We start from the raw sequence: 23,788 nt of genomic DNA, 5'->3' as shown, positions 1-23,788 counted from the left end.
AATATTTTAGTTGTTTCCATATAGAATCATCTAGAAGATCTTTTATATTAGCCAAGGTCTAGAGGCCAGATAGTACTTAGCCTAATCCTAGACCCCATATAGGCTGGTATCTGGGAAAGTGACCAATAAACCTAAGACTGAAATACTAATGCTGACATTTAAAATGGGTATAGGACAAAAAAGAGATGGAAATTATGTTACGTGATGGAGGTGTTGGGTGATGTCATGATGGTAATTGCTTTGCAATGTGTTGGTGTATCAAATCAATATATTATACATCTTAAACTTATACAATGTTATGTGTTAAAATATCTGAGTGAAGCTGGCAAAAAGAATAAAACAGGTGTAGCAATGGGGAAACATCTAGGATAAGAAAAGGTTATCTTCTCCAGACTCAAGTATGGAATATAATATGAGGAAACCTAATACTTACAATTCAGGAGAAAACATTTACTCACAAAATAATTTCATAGAATTTCTGTAATTTTTTTATTTTTTAATTTTTGACAGAGAGAGACAGAGCGTGAGCGGGGGAGGGGCAGAGAGAGAGGGAGACACAGAAGCTGAAACAGGCTCCAGGCTCTGAGCTGTCAGCACAGAGCATGACACGGGACTTAAACTCACAAACCAAACTGCAAGATCATGACCTGAGCCGAAGTTGGATGCCAAATTGGGCATCCCAATTTTTTTTTTTTTTAATGAAAGGAACACTACCAATAATTGCAGAAGGTAAAGGGCTTACAGAGCATCTATATTAAATCAGGACAGTGGTCTTCCTATGGAAAGGCTAAGTAACAAGAACTACATTTGCAAATTAGTTAAAATCATATAGCACAGCATTTAATCGGTATTAGATAAACAAAATTAAAGACCCTGATGAATGTGCACCTGGGTGGCTCAGTCCGTTAAGCATCGGGATCAGGTCATGTTCTCATGGTTTGTGAGATTGAGAGCCCTATGTTCAAGGCTCTAGGCTGACAGTGCAGAGCCTGCTTAGGATTCTCTCTCTCTGTCCCTCCCTTGGCCATGTGCTTTCTCTCTCTCTCTCTCTCAAATAAATAATCTTAAAACCCTCACAAAAACCTCCACACCTGCCTTACAGACTAGAGTGGCAATAGATAAATATTGCTGAAGAACTAGCCTGTAATTGTATGTGTAGCAACAAGATAACGGTTTAAGAAATCCTGTGTTGAACTAAGAGGGTCTTCAATTTTTGGTGGAAATGTGGCTGAGATGTGTGCAGATTTGGAGACTTCAGGTCTAAAGACATTAGATTTAGGGATTGCCTTTGTATTTTTCTTTGACTATCAAAATACCAATGACACTTTTCACAGAACTAGAATAAGTAATACTAAGATTTGTGTGGAACCATAAAGACCCCTAATAGCTAAAGCAATCCTGAGAAAGAAAAACAAAGCTTGGAAGTATTAGAATTTCAGATTTCAAGATATTCTACAAAGCTGTAATAATCAAACAGTATGCTACTGACACAAGAATAGGCACATAGATCAATGGAACAGAATAAAAAACCCAGAAATGAACCCATGCTTATATGGTCAATTTATGACAAAGAAGGATATACAATGGGGAAAAGACCTTCTCTTCAACAATGGTGCTGGAGAAACTTGGCTACTTTTACACCATATACAAAAATAAACTCAAAATGGGTTAAAGACCTAAATGTAAGACCTGAAATCATAAAAATCCTAGAAGAGAACATAGGTGGTAAGTTTGACATTGGCTGTAGCTGCATTTTTCTAGATAATATCTCTTAAGGCAAGAGAAACAAACAAAAACTATTGGGATTACATCAAAATAAAAAGCATCTGTCCAGTTGAGGAAACCATCAACCTACTGAATGGGAGAGAATATTCACACATGACATATCCAATAAGAGCTTAATATCCAAAATATATAAAGAACTTACACAACCCAATACCAAAAAAACCACAAATAGTCCAATTAAAAAATGGGTACAGGACCCGAATAGACATTTTTTCAAAGAAGACCTACAGATGGCCAACAGACACATGGAAAGACACTCAACATCACTAATCATCAGGGAAATGAAAATCAAAACCACAGTGAGAGATCTCCTTATGCCAGTCAGAATGGCTAGTGTCAAACATACAAGAAACAATAGGTGTTGGCGAGGATGTGGAGAAAAAGGAATCCTTGTGCACTGTTGGTGGGAATGCAAATTAGTACAGCCACTGTGGAACACACTATGGAGGTTTCTCAAAACATTAAACATAGAAATCCCATATGATCCAGTAATTCCACTACTTGTTATTTATTCAGATAAAAGGAAAACACTAATTTGGAAAGATACATGGACCCCTATGTTTATTTCAACATTCTTCACAAGATATGGAAGCCATATCTTACGATAGCCAAGATACGGAAGCAAACTAAGTATCCTTTGATAGATGAGTGGATAAAGAAAATTCATACACACACAGTGGAATATCACTCAGCCATAAAAAAAAAAAATGAAATCCTGTCGTTTGCAACAACATGGATGGATCTACAGGGTATAACACTAAGTGAAATAAGGCTGAGAAAGACAAATAATATAGGATTTCACTAATGTGGAATCTACAACAAAACAAAAAGCAGAATCACTTGAAAATACAGAGAATGAACTGATTGTTGGCAGAGGGGAGTGAGGGGGATGGACAAAATGGGTGAAGGAGTGGGAGACAGACTTCCAGTTATGAAATGAATAAATTACAGGATTAAAAAGTAGAGCATAGGGAATGCATTCAATGATACTGTAATAATGCTGTATGGTGACAGATGGTAGCTACACTTGTGGTGAAAATAGCGTAACAAATAGAGAAGTTGAATCAGGGTGTCATACACCTGAAACAAATGTAACACTGAATGTCAACTACATTTAAATTAAAAAAAATTAAAGGATAAAACATTTAATTCATTGGAATTAAATTCACTGGGAGATATGACTCAAAGGGAAGACTCAAGGTATCTGCCTGTGGGAGTTGAGAGAACTTGGGTTCATACATCCATTTTTTTTTTCTTTTTACATTTTTCTATTGTCACTAAAAACACTTAAGATGAGATTGAGTTCAAGACCGGTATGGTGACAATGTGGTAAGAGGTATTAGTGATTGGTTAGCATGTTTTCTTTTTTTTTCTATTAAAATTTTTAAAATTTTTAACTTTTTATTTTTTTAAATTTACATCCAAATTAATTAGCATACAGTGCAACAATGATTTCAGGAGTAGATTCCTTAGTGCCCCTTACCCATTTAGCCCATCCCCCCTCCCACAACCCCTCCCATAACCCTCAGTTTGTTCTCCATATTTATGAGTCTTTTCTGTTTTGTCCCCCTCCCTGTTTTAGTATTATTTTTGTTTCCCTTCCCTTATGTTCATCTGTTTTGTCTCTTAAAGTCCTCATATGAGTGAACTCATATGATTTTTGTCTTTCTCTGACTAATTTCACGTAGCATAATACCCTCCAGTTCCATCCATGTAGTTGCAAATGGCAAGATTTCATTCTTTTTGATTGCTGAGTTATACTCCAGTGTGTGTGTGCGCGCGTGTGTGTATCACATTTTCTTTATCCATTCATCCATCGATGGACATTTGGGCTCTTTCCATACTTTGGCTATTGCTGATAGTGCTGCTATAAACATGGGGGTGCATGTGCCCCTTCGAAACAGCACACCTGTATCCCTTGGATAAATACCTAGTAGTGCAATTGCTGGGTCATAGGGTAGTTTTATTTTTAGTTTTTTGAGGAACCTCCATACTGTTTTCCAGAGTGGCTGCACCAGCTTGCATTCCCAAGTATGTTTTCTAAACAGAGTACAAATCTCCTGGGTATAAAGATCGCAGAGTTTATTGGAAGGCTAAGAAAAGGGTGGGGAAAAAGAAAAGACCAAGGAGCATTTTCTGTACTCAATTAGGATATATTTCTACTTGGTTAAGTGTTTTCCAGAAGGAAATATTATATGGAAGTAGTGGTATTAACAAAAAGTTGTGTGCATGTGTATGTATATACACATGTGGATAATATATATGATAAATATATAGCTCAGATACAAATCTGGGCTTTATTTCAGATCTTGTTAATACAGTGTTTTTAGTGCACATCTAGTCTACTCTTATTTAACTTGGAAAAAACTACAACTTCTTTTAACAAAGTAAATTGCGATATAGTGGGCAGAGCTAAAACCTGGATCATAAATCATAAGGAACTCAGGTAGTAAAATCAAAAGTAATAAGCATAATTTGCATAAAATTGGGGTGATACTGAATTGGAAGGAGTGTGGGTGCAAATAGAATAACAATTAGGTTAGAAATGTGGGTAGAAAATAGAATGTAATTTGTTACAATAAACAATGATCTATAGGAGAATAATACTGTTCCAAATTTGTCCAGTCATTTCAAGTTTGTTCAAAGTTAGTGTGTAGAAGAAGCCTACTGGAAGGCACTAAGAGATAAAGTGAGGGATGTTCTCTTTTGTAGGTAAGGGAAGAAAGAGAGGAAGGTAGGTTGCATGGTCTAGAGCTAATATTCTGAACTGAGTGGAAATTAAATCACTTTTCTGATATTTCTAGAGATGTTTTTCTCCAGAGTGTATCTTTTTTTAAAAAAAATGTTTTTTATTTATTTTTGAGAGAGAGACAGAGCATGAGTGGGGGGAGGGGCAGAGAGAGAGGAAGATACAGAATCCGAAGCCGGTTCCAGGCTCTGAGCTGTCAGCACAGAGCCCGATACACGGCTCGAACCCACAAGCCATGAGATCATGACCTGAGCTGGTTGCACGCTTAACCAACTGAGCCACCCAAGTGTCCTGCATCTATTTTTTTTTTTTTTTTAACGCATCATTTTCCTAAAGTTGATATTACTCGGGGAAATGGGTTACACTTCATTTTAGTTGGTTTCCTTGAGGCAGACCCTGAGGTCTGCTTAAGCCTGCAGTTACCTGAAGTCTGGTCCTACTGCTGCTTTAGAGCCCATCATCACCTCATCCCATTAACCCCATGGTCAAGAATGCAGCATAACTTGGCAGAGAAGAGTGCTGGCAGGGGGATGTTTTGGCTGTACCACTTGTTAGCTACCTTGACCTTGGATTATTTACCGTATCTCCATTCCTTATGGATAGTGTAGAATAATATTGTCTTCCTCACAGAGTTGTTACATGTATTTACTGAGATACTCTATGGAAAGTGCTTAGTGCCTTATGTGGGACATACACATTTATCACTTGCTATTGTTTGTAGAACCAGGCATTATTAGGAGGCATTGCCTTGATTTCTCAGAGAAATGAAGTCTAAGTTCCATTTGAGATCTGGCCCCTGCCTACTTTTCCAGCCTCATTCATCCTTTAGGCTCTCTTTACTGCACTGGCTGTGAAGGCCATGTGAACGACTGCATTTTCTCCAAAAGGCTAGGTCTTTCCTTCTCACTATACCATTTATCATGACCTTTTGCTTACTTGGAGGAGTGAATCTCAACCTACCTCTTTGTTTTTTGTTTTTTTTTTTTCAATATATGAAGTTTATTGTCAAATTGGTTTCCATACAACACCCAGTGCTCATCTCAAAAGGTGCCCTCCTCAATACCCATCACCCACCCTCCCCTCCCTCCCACCCCCTATCAACCCTCAGTTTGTTCTCAGTTTTTAAGAGTCTCTTATGCTTTGGCTGTCTTCCACTCTAACCTCTTTTTTTTTTCCTCCCCCTCCCCCATGGGTCTCCATTAAGTTTCTCAGGATCCACATAAGAATGAAACCATATGGTATCTGTCTTTCTCTGTATGGCTTATTTCACTTAGCATCACACTCTCCAGTTCCATCCATGTTGCTACAAAGGGCCATATTTCATTCTTTCTCATTGCCACGTAGTACTCCATTGTGTATATAAACCATAATTTCTTTATCCATTCATCAGTTGATGGACATTTAGGCTCTTTCCATAATTTGGTTATTGTTGAGAGTGCTGCTATAAACATTGGGGTACAAGTGCCCCTGTGCATCAGTACTCCTGTATCCCTTGGGTAAATTCCTAGCAGTGCTATTGCTGGGTCATAGGGTAGGTCTATTTTTAATTTTTTGAGGAACCTCCACTCTGTTTTCCAGAGTGGCTGCACCAATTTGCATTCCCACCAACAGTGCAAGAGGGTTCCCGTTTCTCCACATCCTCTCCATCATCTGTAGTCTCCTGATTTGTTCATTTTGGCCACTCTGACTGGCGTGAGGTGATATCTGAGTGTGTCAACCTACCTCTTTGATTAGATGGGAGTTCTTTCTTTGTGCTCCTACTAAACCTGGTGCTTGCCTCTCTACTTACTACACTGGGATCAAAATGCTCTCTCTGCTCCTTTGTATCCCTCCTTTATGAGACTCTCATCTCCTGGAGGGAAGGATCTCATCCCCCAGCTTACCGGCTTGGGGCAGTATCTGCCAGAATATCATAGTTGTGGAAGTCATGGACTTTGGAGCTCGCAGCCTGGGTTTGAAACCTTACTCTACCATTTACCAGCCATGTGACTTAGGGCCACTTATTTTACCCGTCTGTGCCTCAGTTGCCTTAGTAGATGGGAATTATAGTAATACCTACCCTATAGCATCAAGGGCAGATAAAATGAGAAAGAAGAGATTGAGTAAAGAAACGCTTTACTTTACTTCCTTTTCTTTACTTCCTTTCTGGATCTCCTGCTACTCAAGTCCTGCTCTGGCTGTACCATAGAGTGAGGTAGAAGGGAAGCATTCTGGCCACAGGGGGCTAAGCAGCAAAGGATGGAAGGGTGGGGACTCTTCAGGGGCATGTGAGGAGCTCTGTGGCTGCTTTCTCGGTGGCTCTTTGTGGGGGGAGGGAAGTGCATGAGGCGGGGTTACTTTCTGTCAGACCTCCTTGTTTTCATTTGCATACAGCTCTTTTTCTTTTAGGTCAGACTTGAACACTAAGTTTCATTCTCATTATCCGGATTAACGGATTTGTAAGGCTTTTCTCTAAAAACAACGCAGATTTGTGTCACTACAGGCTTTTTCCTCATTTTGAATGTTGCTTCTAATGGAGAATTAGCACAGCTCCCCTCCTTGTGGGGTAACACAGTCACAGGATTCTAATTCCTGCAGGAAGTGGCTTTTCTGGCTGTGTGCTATTCCAAGGATTCTCTGCCTTGGAAGGATGGTTCATTTCTCACCTAGATCAGGGCACATGAGACTGATTTTCAGCTCAATGATGGATTGCCTGAGCAGCTGCTACCACATTGTTGCCCTTCTGCCTACTACCACCACTTGCATTCTGCTGTGATTACTATCACTGCTGCTTTTGCTGAACTGTTAGTGCAACTGCTTACATTCTACTATGATTATTAACTGTCACTGCTGCCATTACTAAACTGTTGTTATTCCCACCAATTTCAAAATCCTGACTTTTAACTACTGCATTCTGCTATCTTACTGGTCTTTGCAAAAATAAATGCTTTTTTTTTCTATACCTGTAATAGGGAACTTTGCAAGCAAGTTTTCTCTAGAATATAGACTGTACCATTTTTAGTGTGATTTGGGCTAGCTATGTTCCAGATCACAATATGTTGGGTGTTACCTTTTCTCCTTAGAGGCAATGGCGTGTGTTGCTTTTATTAGCAAGTTAATGAATTTAGTAAAATAGATGTTTCAGGCCAATTTTGATCTCTGCACTTCCCAGGTATTCAGTTTTTTTAGTGCAAAGACCAGAAACACATAAGGGGAATTGAATGCTGTTGGCTAACCTTTTTTGTGTGCAAGGGCTAATGCTGAGGTTGACAGATAACCTTTGTAACTGCGCGTCTAAGTTCCTGCCAAAGGAGAGGGGTACAATGCTCTCTCTTATGAGGGCAAGGGCTGTTGAAAACAGCAGAGGGCTTGTGTGTGTCTATTACGATGACATCTGGCTAGAAATCATGAAAATCTGGTAGCAGGCTACTATTGAATATATACCAGAGGCTGGCAACCCAGAGTAGAGATGATGTTTAAGAATGTAACTGCTTAATAATTTAAAATCTTTATTTTACTCCTAATTATTAACATTGCCAAATTCTAAAAAAGTTCTTGGGGTAATTCCCTAAAAAAAATTACCTATTTATACACTAATAGGTAAGTAAGAGGATATAATGACAATTTAATGTAAAGTTTCACCATGAGTTCTTTGACTACCAAGGGATGGTTGCAATTTTTTTTTTAAACCTAACCTGCCTCATCAATCATTTATTATTTATTAAAAACACTTGTCTGTTATAAAACCTGTATGGATACATAGATGAAATAAATGTAATCTGTACTTTCAAATTACCTGTGGCAGTAGTTGGGAGAACAGATCTATTATAGCGAGATGGTTATTATGACAGGTGTGAGCCACAGTGCTACAGAACAGGTAAGGATGCATGTGTTCTTAGAGGTTAGCCCTACATTTTGGAGCTTGATTACTTCCATAAAGTTACATATAACCCATAAAAGTTTTAATCATTGAAGAAAATGGAAAAAAAAACTTGTAACTTTAAAGGTTATTAAATGGCTATATTTTTGATTAATTAATTTTTTTTAATCTTTTGAAAATGCCATGTGACCTGGAGAGCAATCAACAAGGAAATATTGGCTTCTGGTTTACTGAAAATAGGGGAGTTTTTGTTCAGTGATTTGGGCACAAGATGGGAGCTATGAAAACAACTCCCCTCCCTTTCTGGACTTCTTCCCTGCGTGTTCTTTAGGGTCTTCATTTATTTATAATAATAGGATCGATAAGAAAATTATTTGAAGGTACTCTGCAGTCCTGAACTGATGCTAAGTGCAGCATAATTATTTTATAATTATTCAGAAGGCATATACAGATGTGATTTCTTTATAGAGCAGTGGTGATGATGCCCCTTCTGGTGGGATCCACTGACTCAGAAGAAAAAAGGACAAAGTCCCCATAACATTTTTTTTTCATTTTTTCCTTTTCTTTTGTTCTTTTCTTTCCAAAAGATGTAGATTTTAGCTCTAATTTCTAATTTTAAAAGACCGATATAGGGGGAGAGAGAAGATATGTTAAAGGGACAGAAATGCAAAAAATTCCAAGAAGAGAGAAACTTGATTTATTACTACTTCCCTTCCATGCCCTCCTGCCTACTAGTTCTGCAAAGGATGATTGATGCTTTGGAAAGGGATGGAGTTAGTATGACGGGGGTACTAGGTGGATGTTGATAAAGTCTAAGATGAGTAGTGAGCTAAAATAAATAAGTAGATAAAACTCTTATTGTACATTGATGTTTGTAAACAGGCTTCATCAGAATCTCTACTGTGCCTTTCAGAACTGTCAATCAGCTCATTAATGGCCACCCAGAATTCGAATTATGGCAAACTCTCAAATTCAGTCTCTCCTTCAAATGGAATAATGAGTGTCCCATCAAGAATGAGACCCTGAGAACTACTTTGTTCATCAGGCGGCTTGGCTGCTGGTGGTCCTTGTGAAAATTGGAGTAAGTCAGCAAGTGTACATGGCTGTGAAGCTATATTAGAAATCATCTTTCCCACAGATACTGTTTTTAGGTTGGGATTGAAATAGCTCATTTCACAATAAGCTGTGGAGGTTTTTCCTGTAATGTAGTGTCAGTTAACATAATGAGCCCATTTTTTTGCTAACAGTTTTAGAGAAGTAGATGCTTAATTTTTCAAATAAAAAGGGGAAATGATCCTGCTTGTTTTCATATCATTGAGAAAGTCAAAATGGCTCTTATACCCTTAGAGAAAAAGGCAACAATACGCCTTATAAAAGGAGTAGAGGGAAGAGAAAGATTGTCTCAGAGCTTTATAGTGAATTTTCGCAGTCTGACCTTTAAATGTTTTCTTTTTGGAGCATCAGTATTGCTAGCATTGAAGTGGTCATGTCTTATGAAACATTACCTAATCTAGAGAGCTCTGTATAATTTTAGGATGTCTTAGACCTTGATGGTGTTAAAATTTCTTTAAAGGTTATCTGCATCTACTGAGTGCCTTTCTACCATTTTAATTTTTCAACTTGTAAAAAAACAAAAACAAAAACAAGCTGTGTTTCTGAAGGGGCAGAGAAGGTGATCATGGTGTTGAAGACTGGTGGTTGTGCTGTTAGAATATGTCACTTATCACCGGGTATGCCAGAGATGCTGCCTAGCTCCTCTGTCATTACTGGGTCTTTCCATATGTGAAGACAAGAGTTAATTGTCTGCATCTGTGGCTCCTTTTCACATGCCTTGTCCCCCAAGTGCTACGCTAACATTTTCAGTGAGTGTCTCCACTGAGTGTGTGCAGTGCCCAAGACAGAGCTATGGATACAATTCCTCATTCTTCTCTTTTCTCTCCCACTCTCCCAACCCACACATAATCAATTACTGGGTATTTGCTTTCCATATTACTTCCTAGAGTTCTTTCCATTCTACCTTCTACCATCCTAGTCCAGATCACCATAATCTTTTTGTTAAATTAAAATGGCAGCATCCTAACTGTCCTGTCTTGCCTACCTAATCCATCTCTAATAAAGAGAAAAGAAAACATTTGACTCTGTACACTGTAAAGGGAGCTAGTGTAATACAATAGTTAAGGATGTGGGCTCTGTAGCAAGAATATCTGTTTGATTCATGACTCTATTACTTTGACAAATGCAGTTATATAAACTTGAGTAAACAAAGTATATATAAAAGAAAAAAAAAACTCTTGAATGAGTTGTCATGAGGATTAAATGACATACATTAGTATAGAGCTTGGTACATACTGAACACTCAGAGATTACTGTACTCATGAAATGCAAGCTGAGTGTTCTGTTCTTCTGTTAAAAACCCTTGAACCTCACCACGTTTTCTAGGATAAAGCCACATCCCTTTGGCATGCCTTGAAAACCTAGGCTCCCCTCTCTAGCCTCACTCTCACTGCTGCCCTCCAGAGAGTTGTGTCCATTCGCTACCACTTCCCCTGCCCCCAGCAGTCCATGCCTTGTCTTGTGCTCATGCACATGCTGTGCCATTTATTTGGCACTCCCTTATACCCCAAATCTGATGACTTCCTTTCTCCTCCGTGAACATCAACCATTCTTCCTGTTTTTGTGGCTCTCGTCCTTCAGTTCTCTTTTCACCTGTCACTTATTCCAGAAAGCTGTCTCTGATACTCCAGGACTCCCAAAGAACCTTTGAATGCTTTCCTCATGGCAGTGGCCACATACCGTGTAATTGTGCATCCACTGGTCTGAATACTCTGCCTGACCAGGATAAGTCTTCTGCAGGCAGTTTGGGTCATGCTTGCTTTTTTCTAGTACCTAGTCCTTAGAAGTTTGATTCCATTAACATGTGTTTAATAAGTAAAAAAAAAAAAAAAAAAATCAGTATCCAGCTGGAAGTATGTTTTGTGAAATTTTATGATGCCTCGTATATAATCTGTACCTCAGTAACATTTGTTAGGTGAGAAAATGATTTTTAGACGTGTGTATCTTTAATTTTGGTAACGATCTTGTGTGGATACATTTAATATTTTAAAAATCCTGAAGTTATTTAAAATTCTGATTTTTAAAATTTGAATCCTAAATTCTAAACACTCCTAAAGTTATCTCCTATAAATAAAATGATTTAACAAAGTTGTATAATTTTTTATCAAACATGGGGTTTGATTAGGAAATGAGATGTTTTTGTCCTTGTGTATCATAAACCATCTCTGAAGGCAGAATGTTTTAAACTACTGCGGATGATACCAAGGACTATCAGATGGCTGCTAATCTGAAAGAATTTGTAAACTGGGGAGAAAAACACTTATACTGAAATAATAGTGTTAAAACCCCGGTCACATCTCTAAGCATGAAACAAGGTCATGTGTTCATCAGTCATCTAAAATAAATTGAAATTTCATCTTAACAGAGTAACAAAAGGGCTGACTTATTAAATTAACTCTGTTGTGATAGATTGCTTAAGCAAAGGGTGGAGTTATTGGTCTATTTGCTAAAATTGGCCCACATAATCTGGGAGCAGCCTGGTGCTCAGACTTTGGTTTCTAAATAGCATTTACCATATAAGTGGAAATGGATTTGCTTGGAGAAATGGCTAACTCCAGAACTGGAGCAAAGAATATATGATGTAGATTTGGGGCAATTGGATCTAAGAAAATGAAAAAAATGGTGTTCTTTTAAAAATGACACTGGAACAAGTTTGAAGGAACCCCAAAATGGACAAACTTGGGACAATATGAACATCAGAAAAAAATGACTATTGATTATTATACAAGCAAAGAAGAGGGGTCTGGGAGGAAGGGCAGCAAAAGTTTTTTTTTTTTTTTTTTTTTTTTGTAAGAATATCAGCTAATAATTAAGGAAGGAATGATGGAATTAGAAAAAAATCACTGTTTTGCAGTCCCAAATGGAATAATCAAAGCAAGGGTTATTAGTGGATGGTAAATCATGGTGAAAAATTATTGGGAAATTGGACAGCTGAATAGTACCAAATTATCATTTGGTACTATTTTTATTGATATAAAAGGGGACATTTACCTTTACAATAGATGTGGCAGAAACCATCTTAACTAAGCAATCAAACTTAGCATCAACAGTAATTGTTTAACTTTTTGTATCTTTAGAGGCTATGAAATAAGAAGTTCACAGTATGAAGTATTTTTGCCAGAGCTGTTTAATTTGTATCTAGATTCAGCTTTTGGTTCACTGGAAATACACAACATGGAGGGACAGGTTTAATGATATCATGAGGAAGTAGTAAGACAAATCCAAAATGTGGGACATTCTATAAGACAACTCGTCTGGAATCTTCAAAAAGTCAATGTGTTAAAAATAGAGCAGGATATCTCAATTAAAAGATACTGCAAAAAATAAAACAACCAAATGCAACAGGTAAATTTTAATGAGATCCTAGACTGGAGTGGGGAATAGCATAAAGAGACATAGTGTGGGCAGTTGAGGAAATGAGAATATGAAAAAGATATTAGATAATATAGAATTGTTAATTTACTCAGATGTGGTAATAGTATTGTAGGTATGTAGGAAAATTATCTTTATTCCTAGGAAATGCATGTTGAGTTATTTAGGAGTGAACTGCTGCGATGTCTGTAACCTGCTTCAGCAGTATACGTTTTATAAGTAAATAAAGTGTTGGCATAGAAAAACATAGATATGGCAGTATGTTCCAGTTGAGTAGATGGAATGTTCATTGTACTATTTTTTTCAACATTTCTTTTGGTTTGAAATTTTAAAGAATCGACTGGAAAAATAACAAGTTCAGCATGATGAAAACAAAGCCCAAGTCTTGGGAATGTCAGGCAAGCTGTCAGTCCCAGGGCTTCTGCAATAGTGTTAAGGCCCACTTCTCCATCCTTCAACTTTGTTCCTGTGCCTGCATAGTGCTGAACACCCATGAACATGAGAAGTGTGATCCTAGTGTTATTAGCCAAACTTTGGATAGCTGTGAAAATCTCCAGATAAGATTAATAGAGGAGTTTGAGGGCAGAACCTTGTGTACTCATTTTCAGCATTTCCAGTGTCTGGAATGTTGTGGGCATTCAAAACTGTTGACTGAAAAGATACCTACAGGGAAGACCACATTTGAAGATTGCCTAGAAAAGTGAGAGCATGCCAGTGACCTTATCCAAATCCGCTAAATATTTGTGGAGTTTAACAGAACTGAACTAGTTAAGGGGCAAATAAGATTAAGGTTGGTTCCAGAAGTAAGGGAACCTACTTTTACATCTGTGTGTATTATGTATGCAATAATGACTACATTTTTTTTTTAAGTTTCAGAAACAATATTGCTTTTCTGAGTTAATAATGAAAACACTTGAGTGGAAGTCTACTGTAGTTTTTCCCACACAGGGGGACATCTGAGTTTGGTGAGAAATCTTCAGAGGTTGGCATGTGCAATTATGCTTCTCCTTGGTGAGCTATGAGTTGGGCACTTAATTATGTAAAAAATATTGTAAGAGAGCAGTTGCATAATCCCCAAGAGAGTAATTATTGTCTATCTTGGCAGAATGCAAGACTCTTTTAATCTGTAAATAAGCAATCCTATGTGGAAGAGCTACATGTAGAGTGATGCTGTGTTGTAAAGGTCTCTTATGAATTTTTTAAAGTGAAAGTGGAAGCTCCATATGCTGATTGGCCTCTGCCTTTGTGCTTCAAAGGGTTGATGATGCTTCCCCTGTGGTTTTAACCCCTCCTGAAATATTTAAGCCTCTGAGAAGGATTCCTGTAAATTGTCAAACTGCATCTGAGTTAAGCCTGTGAAAAGTCTGAATATTTCAAATACAGAGGAAGTAAAGTGTTCTTTCTGTAAAGTAAAAAAACCGATATGAAAAACAAAACAACAGAATAAAACATTGACAGTGCTTAAGGAATGCTTGAATTAGCTAATAGGTTTCTCGCTTATTGGAGGATAGTAGTCTTATGAGCTGCAATGGCACACATAAAAATATTTTTAAAAAGTAAGTTGCTTTCAGTGTATGTGTGTACTTTGGTGGGTCTGAGTCTTTTGGATACTGAAAGTAAATTCTGGTTTTAAAATTGTCGACAGATCTGCCTTCCCTCTTGTTCTTCCTATTAGTGTTGATGAACTGTGCATGTTCTTTTCCAAAGTTGACTTTTCCAGTTGAGCAGCAGAGTCCCCACTCCCACCCCTTTGCCTACTCAAGGACCTCATTCTGGGTGACTCTCCTTCTCTCTTGCATGACCAACTTTTCCCTCTCTACCAAGTTATTCCCATCAAAATAAAAACATGTAACAGCTTCCATTGTTTTTAAAAAGCCCTTCCTTGACTTCTCTGACTACATCCTCAATGCTCTTTCCCCTTTGCAGCAAACTCAAGAGTCTATCTTCTATATTCTGTTTTCACTTCCTCTCTTCGCATTGTCTCTTAAACCTTTTCCAAGCTCCCCAGTCGACATGGAACCTGCTTTTGTGAAGGTGTACCTGTGACCTTCACACAGCCAGGTTCCATGGACAGCACTTGGTCAAATCTTACTATCAGCAGCTAACAGTTTATCAGTCCTTCATTCTAGAAACACATTCTATACTTGAGTTAGGGAAAACCTGTTCTGGTTTTCCCTTCCTCACCAGTCACTTGTGCTCAGCCTTTTGGTGGGCTCTTTTCCTGATCTCATAGGATTACTGCAGTCCCAGGTCCTCTCCCCTCTTCTGCTTTCTCCCGAAGTCATATCTGGCATTATCATGGTTAAAAATCTTCTGTATACTCTAAAGACTCCCACATTTATATCTGGAGTACATACCTGTACCCCGGACTACAGACTTGTCTGTCTAGTTGCCTGCTGCCCCACATCCCATTGGATGACTAATGGGTGTCTCAAATTTAACATAGTCAAAATGAAACACCTGGTCTTCTCACAGTTGTCTCTTACCTGGTTATTGTAATAGCTTCCTATCTGCTTTTCATGTCTCCATCTTTGTTCCAGCCCCTTTCAGTCTATATTAAAAACAACAGCTTGAAAGACCCCTAATAAAACATCAGATCATATCCCTCCTCTGCCCCAAGCCCTCCAATGACTTCTGTCCTGGTCAGCATAAAAGCTGGTCCAACAAGTTCCTTTCATCATCTGACCCCATTACCTTTCTAGCTCATCTCCTACCTTTCTCCCTGTCAACCACTCTGCTCCAGCCACACAGGTCGCTTCCTTAGACATAAATCAGACACTTTTGCCTCAGGGTTTTAGCATGGAATGATACTGGAATGACCTGTCCTGTACTTCTGTGTGGCTTGCTCCTTCACCACTTTCAAATCTCTGCTTATTTGCCCTCTTCCCACTGATACCTCCTCTAACCATCCATTTAAATGCCCCCCACCCCCCACCCCATCCCCATCAGTGCATCCTGTCCCTCTTCCTGGCTTTTTCTCCATTGCACTTACCATCACATGAAAATAAAATATTTACTTTTTTGTTTTTGTTGCTGAATTTTCTTTCGTTTTTTTTTTTTTAATCTGTCTGCTCTTACTAGAATGTAAGGTTCCCAAGGGAAGAAATTTTGTCAACCTTCTTCATAGCTGTGCCACCTGTGCCTATGAAAATAGGCACTCAAATATTGCTGAAGGATTAATTGAAAAGCAACCTCAAAAGTTGATTGACTTTTTTCGTTGTCAACTTTTTTTTTTTTTAAGCATTCTGGGTAGATAGAGGATATAGAGCATTCAGAATGATTCACTATATACTAATAGCTATTTCCCATTCCTCAGTTTCTCTGTTTGAAGAACATAAGGACATTCCTCACGGCCTGTTGCGAGACATTTGGAATGAGAAAGAGTGAACTCTTTGAAGCATTTGACCTGTTTGATGTTCGTGACTTTGGAAAGGTAATTACATTTCTTTTTTTTATGTATTATTATTTTTTTTTTTTTTAGTGGGGAACATTTTATCTAATACTTGTAATTTCTTGTTGAAGTAGGACATGTGACTTAAGTGGGCTAGGTATGTGCATTAGGTAGTTAAACTTCGCAGGTAAATGACTTAGTAAAAAAAAGCAAATAACAACATTGTCCAAATGAGAATTATTTTTCATTTAAAGCAGTATAAGGAGAGTCTTTTATCCAGAAGTAACCTGTTGGCTATTTCAGAGGGCAGGATTACTCTTTTACATGCGACAGATAGTAGGAACAGTATTTTTTCCCCTCTGGTCTTTTCTATATCTGAGAGGCACCTAAGTTTTGGAGGTTGAGAATGTTCTGCTGTCCCTCTCCCTATTTTGACCCTTGGGCAAGCGTTGGGGGAGACATGAATCCGAAATGTTTGAGATTGTCAAGTAATTCTATTGTTTGGATTTCAGTGTATACATGTTAGATTGTTGGACTTCAGTGATGTTTGTCACATGTAAATTGTTAGAATGTTTGGTATTATCTGTATACTAAACGCTTGTATGTAGTAGTTGAGAGATTATTGTTTCAAAAGTTATGGATATTAATTTCAAAGTGATTGGACATAAAGTTAAACTTTGACATGTCAGAAGCCATAAAGAGCCATAATTAAGGTGACTTTATTTTTGCTCCTGCTGACATAATTGTATTATGAAAATAAACAAATAGAAAGGGAGATAACTAAATGGAACTGAGAAGTTTGCCCTTGCTCTTATAATTCAGGTGCTAGTATTTCATCAGAAGGCTCTTTGACAGTGACACTTCATTTTGTTTCTAAGATGTAATATTTTGGTTATGAAATGAAAACCAAGCAATGGATTGGTTTGCTTGACCATGGGAATAAATAGCACAAACTTGAAACAGACTCATAAGAAATTTGATGCTGAAATCTGATGCAAGTACGGGGAAGCCATCCTGCCCAGGAAGAGAGAAGCCTTGGCTTCTTGACTCAGAGTCACTTGGTCATCTTCTGGAAGTCACACTCATCAGACTGTCAGCCTCGAAGCCTATACAAAATGAAATGGGTGTAAGACTATGGTTTCTAAGATTCCTTTTTCCTTTGGCAAGCTGTGATTTAACTCTTTTGAGGTCCAAAAATGTGATGGAGGATAACATGGTAACAAATCAAGTGAAAACCAATCCTTCCGGTGGAGAGATTGGTAGCACATTTGTCTAAGGCCATGATGTGAAGCCTTGAAGACAAAGAGGAATCAACTAGAATCTCAGGTAAGGTGGATAGTCCTTTAAGTTTTTGGCCCTAAAAAAAAGTCTTAATAGCCTAAAAACAGGTTTCCTTTATTATTTGACCCTTCCCCCTACTTTTAAAAAGTCTTCTTTGATTTTTCTTTTCACTGTCTATTGGGGAAATGAAAAATGAAAATGAATTAGGGAAATTAAAAATGAAAAAAAAAGTCTAGGTTTTTTAAAAGTTTTTTAAGGAGCTCTTCACTTTTCATTCATATTTTCAAGAAATGGTGTGGACAAAGATTAGGACATCATCTAAATTCTTTGGAAATACATGGCCTTGTTCTAGTGGAATGCCACTATGTGCTTCCATAATGGAAGCCTTATAGGAGCTGAGAAATTAAAAAGTTAATTATAAAGGAGTAAACTGTGTGCTTCTCAAGGGTAAATGTATTTATGGCTACTTAAAATATTTTGAAAGTGATAAATTTGAAGCAGAGTTGAACTTGAGGATGTCATTGAGAACTTGATCCTGTACTTACCACTTTAAAATCATACATTTTTTTTTAATTTTTTTTTTCAACGTTTTTTATTTATTTTTGGGACAGAGAGAGACGGAGCATGAACGGGGGAGGGGCAGAGAGAGAGGGAGACACAGAATCGGAAACAGGCTCCAGGCTCCGAGCCATCAGCCCAGAGCCCGACGCGGGGCTCGAACTCACGGACCGCGAGATCGTGACCTGGCTGAAGTCGGACGCTTAACCGACTGCGCCACCCAGGCGCCCCTAAAATCATACATTTTTGCTGCCAAGACCAGTGCAGTGTCCAAACTACATTTGACTTAAATAAACCAGTGAAAGTTAAAGAATTTAGGATGCTGGGCCATAATTTACCAGGGTTACTACTATTAAACATTATTACTCTAAGCAAAAACATCAATACTATCACTCAATGAAAACTTTGGAGATAACTTCTATCTTTTCAATCTTTATATATGTGTGTACACACACACACACACACACACACACACACACACACACGAATCCTCATACCTGCCCTCTGACATGCAAGTTCTGTTCAAATTACATATGTAGTAGAGATTGGAACAGTGGTTTGAACCCAGATCTGACTGATTCTCGCTGCTACCATCGTGCAACATTCACGTAGCAGGTTCCGGTGTTTTGTACATACTGACTCAATCTTCGTATCAATCCTGCCAGGTAGCTATCATTATCATCCATATTTTAATTTTTAAGTTTAAAAAATGTGAATAAGGTGTTAGAGACCAAATAATTTCTGGAATTGTGATGATAAATTTTAACAGAATGTAGACAGGTTAGTTTATTTTTCTTCATTCCTTAGGATTTAATTAAATTTTCGATTAACCTAAAAAGAAAATATCCTTATATGTATGCTCCCCTGTCTGCCTCAATTCATATAAATAGTGAATCTAGGATTCATATATATTTGACACCTTTTTGCCTAGGAATATATTAATTGTAATAATAGTATCTAAAGTTTTTATAGCATTTTGAAACTTTGAGTGTGCTTCATATCTAGACCTCATCTGATTCTCATGATAGTCTTAGGAAGGAAGCAAGCAAATATTACAAATAAGGAAACCAAGAGATGGAGGTTTAACAGTAATTTAAAGGTTTCCTTGGTTGGGGACAGAGCAGGATCTGGATCTGTATCAGGTCTTCTGACCTCTTAGCCCTTTGTTTTTCTTGGCTACTGTCTATGTTTGGGTCTTGCTGCTATGTGAATGCTCAGGGAGAAGGATGAACTCATGGGAGAAAACCAAGGGACAATATGAGATTAAAAAGTACAAGTGATCTGTGACTTGGAATCTAATTGCACTTTTATTTTTTTTATGAAAGAGAGGGAAGATTTAGGATACTGCATGAGTTGCAGTATAATGCTGGTTGAAATTAAGAACTCTACCTTTACAAATGTTTGACCGATTCATGTCTCTAGCCATGTAGTCAGTTTTGAGCTAACCCTCCCTCCCTTCCCTGTGGTGTAGTCTGCTCCCTAATCTTTATCTTAGTTCTCCCTTGGTTCTGGGTTCAGGAACTCTACCCTAAATCATAGGCTTTGATATGGATAGGTTTTCTTTTGGAAATTAGCCAAATCCTGGGAAAACTAAAGGAATGCATGACGTTAAAAAGTACAAGTGATCTGTCACTTGACATCTAATTATACTTTAGAAAGAGAGGAAAGATGTTTAGCATACTGTAGGTGTTAACAAAAATGAATGAAAGTTTTTCTCTTAGTTTTTGAGATAGTGAAGAACACAAATATTTTGGGCACTCTAGATGGGCTTAACGATAATTTTGCCTTCCAGCATTACCGTTAATTCCTAGTATTGAGTGCTTTACCCAATGTTAACATAATATCCATTTCACTTCAAACTCATATGTCAACAAAAGAATAGTTATGAACATTTCCTATAATTTGATTTTTTTTTTAAATTAAATCTCACAAGGATGGGGATGAATTTAGTAAGTTGACTTAGTAAATTTACTTTCTTTTAAAGAAGATTGATCTTTTTCTGACTTTATAATAACAAAAAAGTAATCTTAGTTGGCTTCTTTTAAGTATTGTAATAAAGAACTTCTTTACCTAGAAAATTAAAGGTTACTAATTAAAATACTTTTTACATTGCAACAGGATCTGTAAATTTGCTCATTTCCATGCTGTATATAAATTATTCTTCTATTCCTCAGTGCAGACTGTCATGTTCTGATTAACAATTTTGCTGTTTGGAAATGTTTCCTACTGAGCTGTCTGTTGGCACATTTATAGTGCGGAAGTACATGGGATTTTTCTTGAATGAGACCATTTCTAGTGAGTAATAGAAATCCTGTTGCTGCTGTTGTCCAGATGAGTGATGAAGTCAGCTTCTTCCTTTGGTTGTTCTGGGTGATATAAGGGCCTGCTTCTTGCTACCAACGAACTTCGCATCTGTTGTTTCAAGCTTTGTTAAACACCTTTCAAGTGTAAGGTGCTGTGTTTTCTTGAATTAAAGAGAATCACACCCGGCTAAAGGTAGTTCTAGCTGCTTTTAGTAGCAGTAGGGTAGTAGCAATGTGTTAAGGTTCAGGGCATGTATTGTCAAAAGGGAGTTCAATGCATTGGGAGTAGGGGTAGGTCAGGGATACAGGTAAGAGCATTATTGAGAGGTCATTTTGTGTTTGGGTTAAGAATATGGTTTCTGAGTTGGATCTTGGTTTGAGTTCTGGTTATACTCCTTACTAGTATGTCATCTAAGACAAGTTATACTTAACCTTGTTGAGTTTCAGTTTCCTCATCTATAAATTGAAGCTAGAGAGATAATGTATGTAAAGTGCTTAACAGAGTATCTAGATTTAAAGTATGTACTTGTAAATCCTAGCTGTTACTACTCTTACTGTTACCAGTATTACAACTGTCATTACTAGTGTTAATTGGTTTCCAATTCAGTGGTAGGCATAGGGGTTGAATTTTGAATTGAGTGCAAGAATTAATGACATTGCAGGGGCAAGATGAAGAAATAAACTTTGTTTTTTCTAATGTAGCATAGCATTGGTCTGTTTTATCCTGTCCTTGTCCCTTCTTCTGTGGGCTTGCATCTCCTTTGAGAAACCACCCTTTTCCAGTCACATAGTTTGGATGGTTTGGTCAGTGAGAATATCCCATCCCTTTGGCCAGAGGGAAAGGTTCGGGGATGGGGCAGATCATTCATTTGGGACCAAGATGATGTGTTGAGACATTTGTAGGGGCAATTCTATTGTGATCTCCTCCAGCTATTATGAGGCGTGGGGTAGCCACAGCCATCTGGGTACCACGTGGAGTTTCAAAACAGATCAAGTTTAGAGCTGAGGATGATCCCACATGTGAGGCTGGAATCATGCTGTGCCCAAAGACAAATACATATATCTCTGGATTTTTTCCATGACATGAGCCAGTATATTCTTCCTCTTTTCTTCAAGCCAGTTTGCCTTAGATTTCTCTCACTTTTGGTTGAGAGAACTAAGTGACCTGGTTTTGTCTGTCCATTGATTTCAGTTGTGTAGATAAGTTAACTTTTCTTCTCTTACCAAAGTCCACACAACTTGCACACCGTATGGTAGCCTCTACGTGTGTTATCATATATAGAAAAGGAGGTATGAGGACAGAATCCCGGAACATCTGTTTTGCAGCATGTAAATAAGTAGAAGTATGGTCCCAGCTTTGTGTTAAATGCTTTCTGTTCCTTTCCATTGACTCAAGCAGTATTCCTAGCTCTTCAGGTTTGGAAGAGACTCTCAAAGTCATCAGAAATTCTTCTCCAGTTTATCTGTGCTGTATGGTATCAGGTGGTCATTCATGCCTCTGCAGACTGGGAGCTCACTTCCTCCTGAGGCCCCCAGCTGTATTTATGTGTTGGGACATACAGAAAGATTTAAAGATGACCTTAAAACCACAGGGTAAAAAGGACTAAACAAGGCCAACACATTCATCTGGGGATTAGTAGGGCTTGGAGATACCCATTGGTTTGGATAAAATGGTCCAAGAAGTCAGAAAACCCTACAGGATTCTATGTGCCCTCTAAGTTTTTTACTTTACTCCTCTGACCTTGGATTCCTCATCTATAAATAGGATAATAATTTCTACCACATAGAATTATTATGAAAACAGAGTTCATTTACATAAAATGCCTGGCATATTGCTTAATAAATAATTGAATGAACAAGTAGATTGAGTATGGAACCAGTAGTTTGGGTAGATACAGATCATTCAGGATTCTGAATGTGGAAATGTGTAAAGTCCAAAAGAGGATTCTAGGGGTATTTTTTGAAAGTTTATTTGGTTTGATACTTTTCTGGCTCAGATTATTAAGAAAGTTATAATGCACATGTGTGTGTGCATGTATGCACACAAATGGTTATTTATACCTTATGTTTTCCTAGTTTTTTTGGTAAGAATACGTTTAACTTTGTGCGTGTGCACACATGGCGCGTGCAGAGATTAGTTGAGAGATCTGCAGTGAAACTTTCCCTGAAGGTAGTTGATACCTTAACACTCATTAAATGCCCCTCCCCCACATAAACCAAATTAACAGCAGCTACATCAGATTCAAGATAGAAATGGTTGAGTTCTTCACCTTAAGTACATGGCCATTTAAAAATGAACTTGCTGAGAAAACCGAGGGGTATATGGTTAACTTAATGTTGAAAAAATGTTGTCTGTGTAATGGAAATTCACAACAGTCTGTACCATCTCCACTAAGAGGCATTAGTGTGTGTCCCCCACTGCCGACAGTTTATTAGCACCTGCTATCAAGCTGCCTTGACATTGTGAGCTCAAATTTCTGGCCCATCTGTAATGCCTTATCATCTTCTGAGAGTATTTGCTTCGTTGTATCCTATAGTTTGTGTGTTTTCACTTTTTCATCCTTTTTAGCCTAACATGTTTACCTCAGGGTGTATGTTAAAAGGTTCAAGGACCTCTTCCTGCCCAGCCTGTGCTGTTAGTCCAGGCTAGCCTCTCAGCACTTTTACCTGGATGCTGGCTAAGCTCCATGTTCTCATCCCTGCTTACAGTCCTTGTGGGTGCTGGGGAGCTTACCCTCTGAAGCACCACATACATCCCAACACAGCAATACTGGAGGACCTGTAATTGGTTTCCTACTACCTATGCATCTCCTTGGAACTTTACCTGGTTTTCCCGGTCACAAGAAAACCCTCCCTACCAAAGATGCATGAGCCTCACTTGGGTCTGGGTAGCTTCAGAGATCTCATGTTGGCGTGGTTTGAAAAATTCATATTGGCTTGTGCACGTGCACTGATCAACAACTGGAAACATTTTTCAAAGATCTGTATGTAACTAAGATGAATTATCTTGGCACATAAACATAATTTCTCTTTTTGAACTCCCACTCTTGAGAAGTTTGACAGTGCTCGAAGTATCTCTCATCCCAAATTATTCAAGTCTTTGGGGCTTTTGCAGTCATAGAGCCCTAATCAGCCTTGGTTAAAAATACCAGAAGGAGCTCAATGTCTGTCCAGTGGATGGTTGGCCAGCATGGTTCTATTGAAGACTGGTCCCAAGGGCTTCTTCAGTAGCTCTTGTTCTCTGATGCTGGCATGCTACTGTAGGTCCAGTGTCACTCAACCAGGCATTACCAACACCCCCCCCCCCCCCCCCACCAAATTTTAGCCTCTGTATTGAACCTGGTCAGGCCACATTTCCCAGTCTTAACAGTGAATGC

The 23,788-nt window shown here is 38.1% G+C and overlaps 1 protein-coding gene across 1 annotated transcript in view; it reads left to right on the top strand.

Annotated features, from left to right (window-relative positions):
• VAV3 (vav guanine nucleotide exchange factor 3) overlaps positions 1 to 23,788 on the top strand; it is a 375,285-nt gene that overhangs the window by 70,827 nt on the left and 280,670 nt on the right. Inside the window, exon 2 of the mRNA XM_030328294.1 lies at positions 16,195 to 16,311. Within this exon, the coding sequence (XP_030184154.1) occupies positions 16,195 to 16,311 (117 nt within the window). The remainder of the gene's footprint in view (positions 1 to 16,194; positions 16,312 to 23,788) is intronic.

This window comes from Lynx canadensis, chromosome C1 (assembly GCF_007474595.2).
Source record: "Lynx canadensis isolate LIC74 chromosome C1, mLynCan4.pri.v2, whole genome shotgun sequence".
Taxonomy (NCBI): domain Eukaryota; kingdom Metazoa; phylum Chordata; class Mammalia; order Carnivora; family Felidae; genus Lynx; species Lynx canadensis.
This window is presented reverse-complemented; position numbering and strand designations above follow the sequence as displayed.